Source organism: Ahaetulla prasina, chromosome 1 (genome assembly GCF_028640845.1).
Source record: "Ahaetulla prasina isolate Xishuangbanna chromosome 1, ASM2864084v1, whole genome shotgun sequence".
Lineage (NCBI taxonomy): Eukaryota > Metazoa > Chordata > Lepidosauria > Squamata > Colubridae > Ahaetulla > Ahaetulla prasina.
Genome location: NC_080539.1, coordinates 346,606,712 through 346,621,365, shown reverse-complemented (window position 1 = coordinate 346,621,365; position 14,654 = coordinate 346,606,712). Strand labels below are relative to the sequence as shown.

The window sequence follows — 14,654 nt, the reverse complement described above, 5'->3', positions numbered from 1 at the left end:
CCCGCTAGTTGCAAGTCTCGCATAAACGATGACAATGGCTCAGAGGGCTTTTCCCCCTGCAAGTGAACGGGGTAGATCTGTGAAAATAATATCAGGCTTATCCGTCAGAATGAACGTCGGCGCATAGCCAGGCGTGCAGTAATCTGACCCGACACCTCCAAACTATCTGCGCTATGTATCCGCCGCCTGATTTGCCAGATCTTCCCAGGAAAAAGTCGCCGTGTGCTTGATACTGAAGAAAAAGCGGCGGAAGAACCTCCCTCCAGCCTCAGATTTCTCTCTCCGGATAGAGATCGCTCCTCGCATCTCAAGCTGGAGGTTTTTTTTTCCCACTGCAAAAGGAACCAGCCAAATGATCTGCACGAGGGTTGTTTATAATTCGCATTTCTAAGGCCTCCCAACTCTTCCAGGATGAGGAAAGAAATCTCCCCAAGTCTCCCATTAAGAGAACATCCCTTTTGAGAATTGCTGCCTCCCACCGTTAAGGATTAATAATAAGCAAGGCAACGATGGAGGAAAAGTGTTGCTTAAAGGTTCTGTTTTGAGTTACTTACTATTCAATTCCTTTCCAAATATTAAAAAGTGGGTGTTAGTTTTTGAACGCTGTGCTTTAAAGTTCTGGGCAGGAAAAAGAGGTGTCTTGGATTTGCCTTTCAGAAGAGCCTTCTGCAACCTAAGGACCTAAGGATGTGCTGAAATACAAAGCCCACGGTCCCGGCCAACTCCGTTAATCGGGGGGGGGGGGTGTAACCACCACCAATCCAGCGAGTACCAGCTTGGGGGAGGGTGTTCTAGAATAAATCGGACACCTTGGGCAGTTTTCCTGCACCATCTTCCTTCTCCTCCTAAAGTTGCAGCTCACATCCCTCTAGATAAGGAAAACACCGAATACGAAATGATAATTATTTTTCTTTTGGGAAAAAAAAAACTTCCCTAAGCATTATAGGAAATGTAGTGGTTTTTTTTGTTAATTTCAAGCGAGGGACTGTACCTAATAACTTAATTTGTAGAGGGCGAAATTAATCTTTATCACTAAGAGCTGCTCAATGCTGTAAAAAATTCTGTGGAAGTTGCTTGTCCTGACCTACAAATGACTTCTCACTTCTTTCCCGGATTCTTCTGAGTGGCTGCTGGAGCGCAAAAATGAGATCTGAAATGGTCGGGTTGGCGATTGGGTGCAAATTAAGGAAGCAAATGAATGGGGAGGGAAGATCCGCTAGCAGGGTCCTGGATGCCCGATGAAGAGAAAGAGCCGATGGCTTCCAAATATTCTTTCGCAGTTTTAAAAATAGATTTTAATAATTGAATCCAGTCAGAAACCTCCAACAGGTCAGGAAGCGAATTTCAATCTCCTGGACGGCTTCTACCTTCCTCACCCTTGGAAGTAAATCTCAGCGTCGATGAGGACTCTCAGTCATCCAGGCAAAGGTATCTGAAGGTTAAAACATCGTAACTGGACAACTTTTGGTTAGCTTCATCAATCAGAAATTTACACAACGCACATTTACACGATGCAGTTAACCCGGATACCGAATTAGCCGTTTTCTGTGTTCCCACTACAAATCGAAGTATAAGGTAACTAGATGACTGGGTTTATACACTATACTTTCACCACAAAAACCTTAATAACCTAAACAAACCAAGTTTAATATATTCACATATAGCCAGTAGACTTTTACTTGACTTGTAACTCATGTTCTGTAATATGAAGACAGTACATTCATTGAATCTTAGGTCTAACTTTGGTTCAGCAAGAATTAGATTGGCTTACATTGATGACTTCCATAACTGATTAAAAAAAACCACTCTTGACTGAGGACCCTGCTGTAGGCTAAATGCAAGTGTGTGTGTGTGTTCAATTATTACCTCCCCAGTATCAGGTGGAAAAACGACCCTCTAATATTCCAACGATCCGCCATAGGTTTCCAGTCCATTCCACGCCTATTCATTCAGAACTAGGCGGTAGAATCAATGCCATTTATTCCCCAATTCAGTACGAATTTTATTTATTTATTTATTTTGTCACAACAATATATGTAGGTATCATACAAAAGATTATATAATATATAAACACATATATGAGTAAATATAAGGAGATATAAGCATATATGAATATAGGAAGAAGAAAAGAAAAACAATAGGACAGGAACGGTAGGCACGTTTGTGCACTTATGCACGCCCCCTATGGTCCTCTTAGGAATGGGGTGAGGTCGATAGTAGAGAGTTTTTGGTTAAAGCATTTTGGTTAAAGTTAAAGAATGGGATTCCAGACCGAGAGGAAAGCTGAAAATGAAGAGAAAGAGTTTCATTGCCAGGACTTTCAGGATGTGTGTTTGTGTGCCCACTATGTTTGGAAATGGACCTGGGCACAGATACACAGCTCTCGCTTTGGCATGCAGGAGTTTCAAATTCAGCTCCTGCTCCTGCCACTGCCAGGTGCAAGTGTAAAATGGTAGATAATGAAAAAGTACTTTTTCATCGCAGGGTACCCTGGAGAATGCTATTGGGCTAGAGGTCTCCTATACTGTTACACCCTTGTAACGGCCAAGTTAACTGGCTGAGGGCCTCGTCCTCTCTTGTTCTCACCTCTTCTCCTACGGGATCTGTAGTAGAAAGCAAGGCTAACCCCGCTCTGGTCCTCACCTCCTCTTTCCGGACTATTCTTGTCCGCATGCCAGCGCCCCGCTCGTTTTGCTCAGCCCGCAGACCCTCTCCTCGTCCTTCGGTTCGACCTCGCACCCCGCGATCTTCTCGTCCCCAAATTCCCCCCCCCCGCCTCCCTAGCGGAGCGCTCTCGGCCGCTGGGAGAAACAGAAGGAACGGACGAGCGAAAACCCATCCTTTTCTCTTTCTCAGCTCGGCCGGTGCTCCCATTTTGGCTTGTTTTACAGGCGTTGATTGGCAGAAGGTTGACAGTGATGGGCAGGCGCCCTTTCCATGGAAACGGAGGGGCAGCCAATCTGGCGAGGCCAATAGTAGCAAATAAGAAGCAGAAAAGGCGACGACGGCGAAGAATGCGCGCGCGGGGGGGGTGTCGTTGGTTGGGGGCATCTGGGGGCTTTCCCCATCCTCCCTCCCTCCCTCCCTCCTCCTCCGTTTCTTTTCCTTCTCCTCCTCCTCACACACATTATCCTCCTCCCTCCCTCCCAAACTTCAGGCCACTGCCGGAGCGCGGGCCATTCTGCTTCCCAGCGCCCGAGCGCAGCACGCGTGCGACGGCGACGGCTGCGGCGCTGCAGCTGCTGCTCTTAAGGGTTCTGCAAGCGGCCGTCCGAAGCGCGGCGGGAAGGGAAGGACAGAATTAAAAATAAGCATAAAAAAGCAAGGCGAGGCCGGCATTTGATTCCTCCGCTGGAGAGCCACGCCGCCGCCTTGCATCTCTGCGCTGGTCCGGGAGAAGAAGGCCGAAGAATCGGGCTCAGCTCCGCCGCAGCTCGAGATTAAGGGGACAAGAGGCGGGCGCCGAAGTCCAGGAGCCCGGCATTGAGGGGCCGAAGCTCTCGAGTAGCCTGAACCGCGGCGGACAAGAGGCGACTCGGCCCAGGAGCCCGCCCGGCCGACCCGGCCCTGCCCGCCCGTCTGTCTCCATGTTTCAGCTGCCGATCCTCAACTTCAGCCCTCAGCAAGTGGCCGGGGTGTGCGAGACCCTGGAGGAGAGCGGCGACGTGGAGCGCCTGGGGCGCTTCCTGTGGTCGCTGCCGGTGGCGCCGGCGGCGTGCGAGGCGCTCAACCGGAACGAGTCGGTCCTCCGCGCCCGCGCCATCGTGGCCTTCCACGGCGGCAACTACCGCGAGCTCTACCACATTCTGGAAAGCCACAAGTTCCCCAAGGAGTCGCACGCCAAGCTCCAGGCGCTCTGGCTCGAGGCGCACTACCAGGAGGCCGAGAAGCTCCGCGGCCGGCCCCTGGGACCCGTCGACAAGTACCGCGTGCGCAAGAAGTTCCCCTTGCCCCGCACCATCTGGGACGGCGAGCAGAAGACGCACTGCTTCAAGGAGCGCACCCGGCACCTGCTCCGCGAATGGTACCTGCAGGACCCTTACCCCAACCCCAGCAAAAAGCGCGAGTTGGCCCAGGCCACAGGACTCACCCCCACGCAAGTGGGCAACTGGTTCAAAAACCGGCGCCAAAGGGACCGGGCCGCCGCCGCCAAGAACAGGTCAGTGAGTAGCTGAGAGCCGGGACGCAGGAGGGGAAGGCGAACGGGGAAGGGAAGGGTAGCTCAACTAAGCCCAGGCTTTCTGTGCGGTGCGGCTGGCCGATTCACACAACAGCCACTTTCTAAACCTGGGTCAGCCATGCGATTGATGAATGGCAAGGAACACGCCATACCCTGAGAAGTTAATCTTGTGTCCTAACTTGATGGACTGCTTGGCATTGCTCGTTAAACCCACTAATGGGTTCCAGCCACATTTTAGGCTAATTTCTCCTGTGATGGGGACCCCAGTGAGACCAGCAAAAACGATTTGATTTGCAAATACGATCCGTGTTCTATTTACAGGTTCGGTGAGGGTGTCCGGTTTCTGTGAGTCTTGCTCTAGAATGCACATGTTTGTAACCCAGTTGTAATCCTAAAGATATTTATCTGGAAGAAAGACCATGCTCCTAAATCTTAATCAGAGGTCAGAGGAATATTCTGCACACTTGTGATATTACTATGATTATGGTCGCAAACTCTGTCAGTCAGTCAGATGTTTGGATTGGATTTTGCATTTTTGACCACCTAGTCAGTCCTTCAGGGCCTGGGATAGGCAGGTTTTTGTTTAAATTATTGTTGTTGTTATCATTATAATTTGCCAAAGGTCCTCAAAAGAGTTTTCTTATTTGAAATCCTGTGCCAAAGACACAGGAACAGGAAGCGAGGAGATGGATTAGGCTCCCTTCTTTCTATCCTGCTCATAGCATAAACTGATGTCTGTTTTGTTGGTGTCAAAGCTTAGCTTTTATGATATAGTTGTCAACATGGAATCAGAAAGTTTGACTTTTCAGGAATAGTTCCAATTCAAGGAAATATGGTCTGTGGTAGCCTCTGGGATTTTTATTTTATAGTTATTTTTTTGAGAATCACAAAGGCAAATGTGCTTGACAATCACAGCTTTTCTCTGTTGACATGTGCGCAGGAGTAACCATTCTAGCTGCATCCAATTCATTTATTTTCGAAGTAAATTTTATTAATTTTAAATGTCTTTTTACTGTATTAATTTAAGGAAGAATTTTTAAAAAGCATTTTCAGATGTAGATAAATATTCCCCAGTAGGAAGACATGAATTGCAGATTAACATATTGCTATCTGCTTACTTTTAACAATTAAATATCAACTATCCATGGGATGAATATAAAAAACTGAGAATTAATAAAATTCTAAGTAAGTATAGTGGCAGTTATTTTTATATATAATGTTTTAAGGCAATGATTTGACATAGTAGAATTCCATTCTGAAACATCTTTTAGCAGCAGGTGAAGAGATGCAGTTAAAAAACTGCAAAACTATTTTTTAAATTAATTGAAAATTCAAGGAAATTATGGCAGCGGTGTAATGTGCAGTTTTAAAGTCCAGTGAAACAAAACATTTACAATTATAATTTTTATAGTTATAAATTTCTTTGACATTTTCCATTTCTACTATTTATCCAAAATATACTTTGAATAGAAGTAAAAACTGTAATGTAAAACATATATGGGATTCCAACTTAATTTGATTTTATTAAAATGTGGCTTACTTAGGTTTAGGGTACAATTTTGCATTTTGTTAGACAAATAAAGCCTTATGACATACCATGTATATTCAACTGCAGCAAAAATGACTACCAACAGAATTAAAAAATTATTATATTGTATGCTTTAAAGTTTTTTATTTAAACACCTTCAGTATAAGGCGTGCACATTTCTTGTGAAGCCAAATCATTATCCTTTGTTCCATTTTTGTGAAGATAGGTTGCAGCTAGGTCATATGCCCTTTTGGAAGAATATTAACTGTAATGGTTTGTAGAATGTAGGTGAAAATTTATGTGGCTATATGATAAAACCCCTTAAGGTATGCATGCCTTCAGAGGAATAAATAAGGAATAAACCAAGAAGGAAAAATGTGTTTTAAATGAAAGTCTTGCTCTAGTAGAAGAGAATTTCTGATCCATTTAGACATGTTAATTAGCACAAATGACCTCTATTTTTCAGGAGGCAAACAATGGCTCCCCATTCATGAGACTGTTGTGTCAAAGTGCAGGAATGTAAAACAATTTGTTCCTATTGACTTCCACAATACTCAGCTTAAATCCATGAGACATGATACGCAGCTAGGGACTATACTAAAATACTATTTTCCCCCCCAATATACTTCCTGGAGAAATTCCCTTTTAATCAGAAGTTTACTTGTGCAATATGATTTTTCCAGCATTCTTCCTTGGAATCAGGTTTAAGTGGAATGTGTGGAATGTGTTGTTCCTGACATGTAAGTGATCTCAAGGACAAAATGTATGGGAAAATTAATTTGGGGTAATACCATCATTTAAATTCCTGAATTTTCTTTAAGATGATTAATAAGAATTAGCTTATTAATTCATAACAGAACTGGGTAATCAAATATCATTATTAGCATTTCTCAAAGTGCAGCCTTAAGTAGCAAGTACATGGTTTCCTTAAATCTTCTAAGACCACAAAAGTCAGTGAAGCAAAACTATAATGAAGGCTTAGAATTAGATGTTTGGTGTGGTTAGGATAAAGTTAGGACAGAGATGAGGACAGACAAAGAATATAGCATACATTGCTTAGTTAGGTAATCATTTCCATAATTTGACTTCACCTGTTTTTCAAAGTAATTAAAATAAATTATTTTTCTGTTCTGTACATTTGAAGGTAAAACTAAAATAGGTTATTTTCAGTCTGTTGTCTTGAAAGCTATGTTGAGAAAATAGTCTTTCTTTTTCTATGGGTCTTCAGATTTTATAAGTATAATGAATACAAATAAACGTTATGTAAAATAAGAGGGAGCATAACAATAAGAGTATAGAAGGGTTATTTGTACAATTGATGGGCAAGATCATTTCATAGGAAAACGTAATGGAAAGATAGTATTTTTGCAGTAGAAAAAAATGTCTTCTTAAACTCATATACACCCATGTCCCAATTCAATTTTTATTTAAATAGTTGGAACTGGGAAGATAAACAATAGTTTGAAATAAAGAATGAAAAACATAATGACTTCAGATAAGATGATAAGACCTCCTTCAGATGCATACATGTATTTTTATTTATCCTTAGTACAAACCGGAATAGATTTATAAAATGTAATTTCAGGAAGAAATTGCCCAATCAAATCTTATTTGTAGTATTCTGTTATTATTTGACAGTATAAATGTGGATATTGTGTTCACTCTCATTACCTACTTCTGCAAAATTCATATTGTTATCTTCTTTGTTCTAAAAGCAGTAGTCAGGCATAACAGCAATTATAGCTTGCTAAAAGTGTGAGATAATAGTACTAGAAATGTATTTAATACATATATTTTATTTCAGCTGAATATTTTTCCCTGGAAACAATTTTTACACTATTTTCTTAAATACTTTCATAGGTATATTTTTTTAAAAGGTGTTTCATATTTTTTGGGGTAGCCTACATATTCTTCAGACATATCTATAACTTGAAGTTTTGTTAATACTGAATTTACATGTGGAGTAACTGTTACTTGGAAAAGAAAAAGAAGGCATCTCTATTTATATATCTTCTTGTGGGCCATGTGTAATTGGCATAACAAAGAAAATGTCATTGTAACAGGTCTGAAAATGTATTTTTCATATTTCTTCATGTATCCTACAATAAACCTTCTAGATATTCTAGGTATTACTGACTTCCAACCTTCTAGTATTATATAGGAATTATTTCCAATAAAAAGCAGATTCTTATATAAGATCTTAACTCAAATGAAAAATCTAGTAAAACGATAAAATTATATTCATATATAACCATAGCCATATAATTATATTCATATAATTATATGATAAAAAAGAAGAGATTGTAAAACAAAGCATTTATAGTAAAACCATTTCCGTAAAGCGAGAAAAGCCTTCTAAGAAGAAGCAGCCAAGATATTGTGACATTGCTATAAATATCAGTTCAAAGCAACAATCAAAACTTACATCATTTTAAGATATAATATAAATATTTGGAGAGAATAATCTAATTCTTTAAATAGCATAACAGGGACTAGTATCCCTGAAGTATCTGAAAATTAGGTGGGGAGAAGAAATTTAATTCTTTATCTGTGATGTGTTTTAACACATATATAAAGATCTACATCCCCTGATATCTCTATTGATCCACAGGTCTAAAAGTGATATATAAGCATTCTTCCCATCAGGTTCCCATATCCACATAAATCTCACTCACAAAGTAGACAACGGTATAAGGCATAGAGAGTGGACAGACTATTGGAGTTTACTGTTAATGGACAATTTAATCTGGAAGGATTTGGGGGTTACATTTGCCTTAATTATCTGCATATGGCACCTGGACCACAAATTGAGGGAAAGCATGGTATAGTAGTTAAAATACTGGAAAAGGATTGGGGACACCCACCTAGGTTCTAGTTTACCCTCAACCAAAGAGGCTGACTAGATGGATGACTTTGGGCTAATTGTTCTTTCTCTACTATCTCAGAAAATTATTGTGGGTAAAGAAATAAGAGAAGGAAGATAGAAGTATGCTGCCTTGATCTCCTGAATGAAAGACAGAAGACAGAATATAAATAAAATATATAGTGTAGACTCTATAGTTGAAATATACAGTTGTGTCAACCATACTCTCTCTTCAATGCTCTCTAAATTACTATAGCTTCTTATTTAGGACAATGTACCATCACTGATATTGAAATAAATTCATGTATTATGCCAGTCATCTACATAGTGGAGGTGTACCATCTTCTCTCTTGCCTTCAATGGCAAATTGATTTGACCCAGTCTTGTGGGTAAATATCAAATAGGGGGGTGGGGAGAAGGGGTAGGTAGTTAATAGACTTCTATGCTCAGCAGTGTATTTGTAATAGATAAGAGCTGTACCTAACCAGAAAAGCCTGCTAGAATATTCTCTATATTATTTATGCCCTTCTTCTGATTCTCAGACATATCCAATCTCTAAATGAAGAAATTCTCTTTTGCTATCTTGGCCACAGATATATTTATTTTTCATATAATGATTCATTTTGGTCTATTCAAAACCTACTATAGAAGGAGAGAAATAAGAGTTTAATATCTTCCTTATATAAGGAAGTGTGACTATGGTCTGTCTTGCTTTGAAGTTAAGAGGTACAGTAGATGTTAGCAAGGGTAGAGATTATAAGTGAGAAGGAAAAGAAAATGAACATTGATAATACACAGAATTGTATTGTGTAAGAGAAACTGATGTGGGGAAAATGTGGCAGAGTGTAAAGATATTTTGTGATGAAAAGATAAGTTGATAGATTGATGATATTTTTTTTTTTGCAAATGAAGTCTGTAAGGAACATTAAGCACAGTTTACATTACAGTAAGAAACTGTATGTATATGGGATTCCAATAATGATTGGCAAGTATTAGAAGTGTAGGAAAATCTCTCTTCCCAAAGCAAACATCCAAGGAGCTTAGCTGGAAACACTATTTACTGTGGGCCACTCCCCATCATTGAGTTAAAGTGCTATCCATCTACCCTTGAGCTGGCATTTAACAACATCAGAATAACAACAACTGACCCTGATGTCAATCCCTATTGTACTTTATTGTATCTGTTCCTAGGCATTGCCAAATGATGCTCAAATCACCTGATTTGAGGGTGCCAGTCATAATAGGATTAGTGACTGGAATGTTCTGCTTTGGTCCACTTTCAGCATGACATCTGTCAGTGGGAGAACCACCCATCATTTAGGACACTATAGCAAAAAAAAACAACAACATTCAGTCTTGTCCAACTCTTTGGCAATTTTATAGGCAATTGCTCTCCATGCTATCCTGTCAAGCACAGCTTCTTTCAGTTGTTGAATGTTCATCTTTTTATCACAGCAAAGCTAAGTGGTGATTTATTTCAGGATTTTGAATTGTTTTCTCCCCCCCCACAACCAATCATCTTATTTGATCATCTCCCCAATAAAATAAAATGAAGGATATGGGAAAACACCAGGGTGATATTAGTTGCAGAAGGAAGAAACCAGATCCTGATATAATTCTTCAGCTGGCTGGGACTGATAGAAAAATATAATTAAAACCAAATAGCTGCTGGGTGGGTAGAGGAAGAATTAAAATGGGCAGATACAGGGAAACTGCAAACACGCAAACAAAACCTATTTCAACAGCCTTCATTCTTCTCTGGAGGGAAGAAATGCAGGGATGCTGCATCTTAAAGGTACATTTCAGGGTATTACTGTAATAATACAGTTCATGTAAATGAGGCAGTCTTATTCCTGGATTAAAATTATAGACCTCTGCTTTTCCTTATTTTTTGGGGTGCCAGGAGAGAAGTTAACTGTCAGAAATATGGACAGAACTGACAGGTATGGGAACCTAGAAAACAAAGTGATGATGGAGACTGGGAGTTGGGAGAGAAATGACTGTAGTAAAGTCATTTAGTACAAAAAATGACAGGTGACCTAAGGTCAAGCCTGATACCTGTGCTTCCCAATGCTTACAAGTGCACACCTTCACCTCCACAAAACATTATCTTTGTCTCCAATGTCTCCAAAATCATTACAGGTTTAACACAATGTAACAGTGGTGGTGTAATGTTGGCTTAAGAGGGAAAACACTGCATGTACTACTAATGAAAATTTAAGACTTCCTGCTGATGATGTTAATGTTATGAAGCCAAGGAGAACAACTGGTGTTGTCAAGCTATGATTGTGCCATTGTAAGGGCATGTGGGATTAAGGCCAAAAACAAATTAGGTGATTCATTAAAACATTTTATTTGGTCTTTAATCTGTTTTCCTTGACCTGGACTTTATATTATCTCAGAGTGTGAGTATGCCTGTTGGGATGGGAGGTGGGGGATGGCCAGGCATTTGAGTCACTATTGACTCCCAATGACTGTCTGGACAAGTCCCCCACAGTTTTCTTAGCAAGGTTTTTCAGAAATCTTTTTCAATGCTGGTTTCCTAGGGTTGAGAGTCATGACTGACCCAGGATCACTTTGCACCTAAAAAGGGATTAGAAATCATGTTACAAATATATACTGAGAGCAACTGGGAATACTTCATGAAAGATTTCCAAAGTGTGATCAAGAATTAAGATGTAAAAAAAAAAGGTTTTGTTATGAAATATGGTTGTGATGTTAATATACAAAGTTGTTTTATACTGGCTGTTTGCTGCCATGATGAGAAATGCTACTATAAAACAACTTTGTATATTGTCATCACAGCCTCATTCCATAACAAAACCTTTTTTCTTATTTAGGGAATAAAATAGATTACATGTCACTAGAAATGTTGACACTTTTAAAAGTTTATTATTAAACATCAAAGTATTTCTTATATTTTTTCAAATTCTTGAAACTTCATATAATTTTACAATGTTTAACTTTAGATGATTATTGTTTTATGTAGCAATAGCAATTGCACTTAGACTTATATATTTCTTCATAATTCTTTACAGCACTCTCTAAGCGGTTTAGAGTCAACATCTGGCTCCTCATTTTATAGGACCCAACAATCTGGGTCCTTATTTTACAGACCTTGGAAGAATGGAATGCAGAGTCGACCTTGAGCCAGTCAGGATCGAACTCCTGGCAGTTCGCAGAGTTGGCTTCTAATACTACACTACACTATACTGAGCCACCATAGCTGGAATTATTTGGCCTGCAATTGATTTCAAAAGGAATCAATATTTAGAATTCATAAATGGTTGCAATATTTGTAGTCAATTAATGATTAAAGCTTCATATTGAACAGGAAGAGACAAAAGGGAAAGCCATCAAAATGTAGTTGTGTGAAATCTTAATATTTTACACTGTTTTGTCTATTTTGTTCCAAAATCCTATTGTGTTCAATACATCAGCGTCTAAGATAGATATAACATGCCAGCTTTTATTATACTTGTGCTCAGACTTAGTAACCCTAGGGCCATAGATATGTCCTATTGACTGGCCATGCTCCTTGCCCCATCTGACATGATTATTTTTTTAGACACTGAAAAAAAGGGGAAGCACATATATTTCCTAATCAAAAAGCTTCCAGGATGATAATTATCTCCAGGGCTAGTTGCTGAAAGGACCAAAAATATATCATGTTCATCTTTATCTCACTGTGCCTAAAACTGCTGTATAAGTAGCAGTTCCAAGCCTTATCTCACCAATAGTTAATCAGGCTTAGACTTAATTAATAGTGGGATAGGGACCATGGGAAATCTAATAGGATTCAATCAATACTTTTTTTAAAGGAATCTCCAAAGAAGCAGTGGCAAACTATTTTCTTAATATTGCCAAGAAGGGTACTGCAGCCTATTTGACAATAAAAATATACATTTTTGTGTATAATCTCTATATGTGAGATAAAAAATTAAGGGAAGGTGTTGGACCTTTGTGCTGGAAATAAGTTTATGCAGCCTTCTCTCTGTAGCTGGGCCATGTTTGGGGTTATGTTGTAGCTGTCATTAAGAGGGGAAGTGCTGTGGCGGCTTGTCCTAAGATGGGAGGGGGCTATGATTTTGTAGAAATCTTGAAGGCAGAATGATACTAAGTTGGCTAAATGGTGGAGATGCTAAGACAGCAGTAGGTGAGGGAAGGGGAGGGTGTGGTCTTTGGCTGAAATGGAGCAGCTCTTTGGACTTTCAACATGGAGGGATTGTTGTCAAAATTATATCTCAGTCCTGAAATGAACGGACAGATCAGTATGTTTCATTCAAGCCAAAGTGATTAGTGAAGACATAATGGCGGAAGACAAAACAATATCTTAGTCTTTCCCATACAATCCATGCCGTTGACTTCAGCGGAGAAACAACAATGGAGGTGGGGAACAATAACGTTGACATGGTATGAGTGGAATATATTTCAGTTGGGTGGGGCGGGTCTGAACTCGGCCCTGGATCCGAACACCGGCGCAGAATTCCGCGGGCCGGAAGAGGGGCAGAACCAGCACCGGGGAGCGGGATTCGTAAGGCAATAGCAGGCCGGGCGGAGAGCGGGCTGCCCTTCGTGGCGACCGGCGCTTGAGTCACGACCGTTTTTCTTCTCCTTTCCCCCCTCGCAGGCTCCAGCAACAGGGACTCTCCTCGCAGGGTGCGGGTCGGTCGCTGCCGTCGGAGGAAGAGAGCGCGGGCGAACCGCCGCTCGGCGCCGCCGCCAGCCCAGCCGCCAGTCTCTCCAGTAAAGCCGCCGCTTCCTCGGCCATCTCCATCACCTCCAGTGATAGCGAATGCGATCTGTGAGCAGCAGAAGGAAGGCCGCGCCGAACCTGCGTGGAGTACAGCGCGGAGTCTGCGGACGACGAGGGGGTGGGGTGGGGAACCTGGCGAGGACACAGCGGTACCCCGAGGGCGGCCCTCGAGACGTTACACGGCCAGCTTCGTGGCTCGCCGCCTTCAGCCCTTTGCCTTGTCCGCAGTCCGGGGTCTCTGCGCCTGAGAAACTCCAGGCAACAGGACTCAGCCCGACAAGGCCCTGCCGAAAGAAAGACTCCGAAGTCTTGCATTCTTCGAGCGGGAGCCATTGGAACATATGGAGTCAAACGTCAGGCCGTAGAAAAAGTGATACCTGCCTCGCCTACTGCCATCTTTTATTTTCCCTCTGGAATATTCGATTGCAAAGACAGTGATTTTTGTTTATTTTGTTTTTTTTATATATATACATATATATATAAATATAAATATTTTATATAATGTTTATTGAGTTATTTAAATTGCTCCGTTGGTAGATTGTCTTATTTGGTGACCATAATCATTATTAATATTATTGTTATATTATAATGGGGCGGTGCCTATGTGAATAACTGATACTGTATTTCATTTCCTCCATTTGTGGAGCATGTGCAGGATCTGGTATTGTATGGAGAAGAAGGGCAGCCCAAAAACGGAAGGAACAAATGAAACCAGTATAATAATATATTTGGTGAGCAAAATAAATTCTGCTATTCCCTTCATTGTGTTAAAAAATTCTTAATCTTGGAAAGAACACCTATTGAGAAGGGTAGGTAAGTAAAAATGTGAGAAAGAACAATGTTATTGTTAACATTGTGAGCTATGTGAGCTAAGAACAATACTTGGCAAGAGGGGATTTGCAAAACAGTGGGCTGTGTTTGCAATTTACTCATGATTAATTGTCTCATTGGGGCTAGTCAATTAATTCTATTATGGATTCATTCAGTGCAAAATTATATACTAACTATAGGGATTGGCTTTGCAGAAAAACAACCCTCGTACAATGTGGAAGACCAATTCATTCTCTTGTTCTGTTGAGCACACAGCGGTAGATAGTAGGTCCTTTTCTCATTTAAGTAACACTTGTTCACTTCAGTTTGGTGGCTTATGACTGGAAGTTCATTTATAAAGAAAATTATTGCTCCATACTCATTACTGAGTCCTCCCCACCACTACCCAGGATTTTATGATTTAGGGATAAAATGATCTTACCAGCCAGATTGAACCAGAGATAAAGGAAAGGAAGAAAAGAGAAGGAGGGGACAGAAATGCATTTACACTAAAAAA

The 14,654-nt window shown here is 40.7% G+C and overlaps 1 protein-coding gene across 1 annotated transcript; it reads left to right on the top strand.

Annotated features, from left to right (window-relative positions):
• The first annotated feature begins 2,797 nt into the window (after positions 1 to 2,797).
• Positions 2,798 to 13,379, top strand: SIX6 (SIX homeobox 6). The gene is made up of 3 exons (XM_058170635.1): positions 2,798 to 2,807; positions 3,580 to 4,159; positions 13,202 to 13,379. Exons 2-3 carry the CDS (start codon positions 3,588 to 3,590, stop codon positions 13,377 to 13,379), a joined length of 750 nt encoding a protein of 249 aa, XP_058026618.1. The 5' UTR covers positions 2,798 to 2,807; positions 3,580 to 3,587.
• Positions 13,380 to 14,654: the final 1,275 nt, after the last annotated feature.

Bases quoted from the DNA above. Each gene is read 5' to 3' on its own strand.
- SIX6 (XM_058170635.1), top strand. From the start codon at position 3,588: ATGTTTCAGCTGCCGATCCTCAACTTCAGCCCTCAGCAAGTGGCCGGG. The intron at 4,160-13,201 runs GTCAGTGAGTAG...CCCCCCTCGCAG, and splicing joins GCCGCCGCCGCCAAGAACAG to GCTCCAGCAACAGGGACTCT.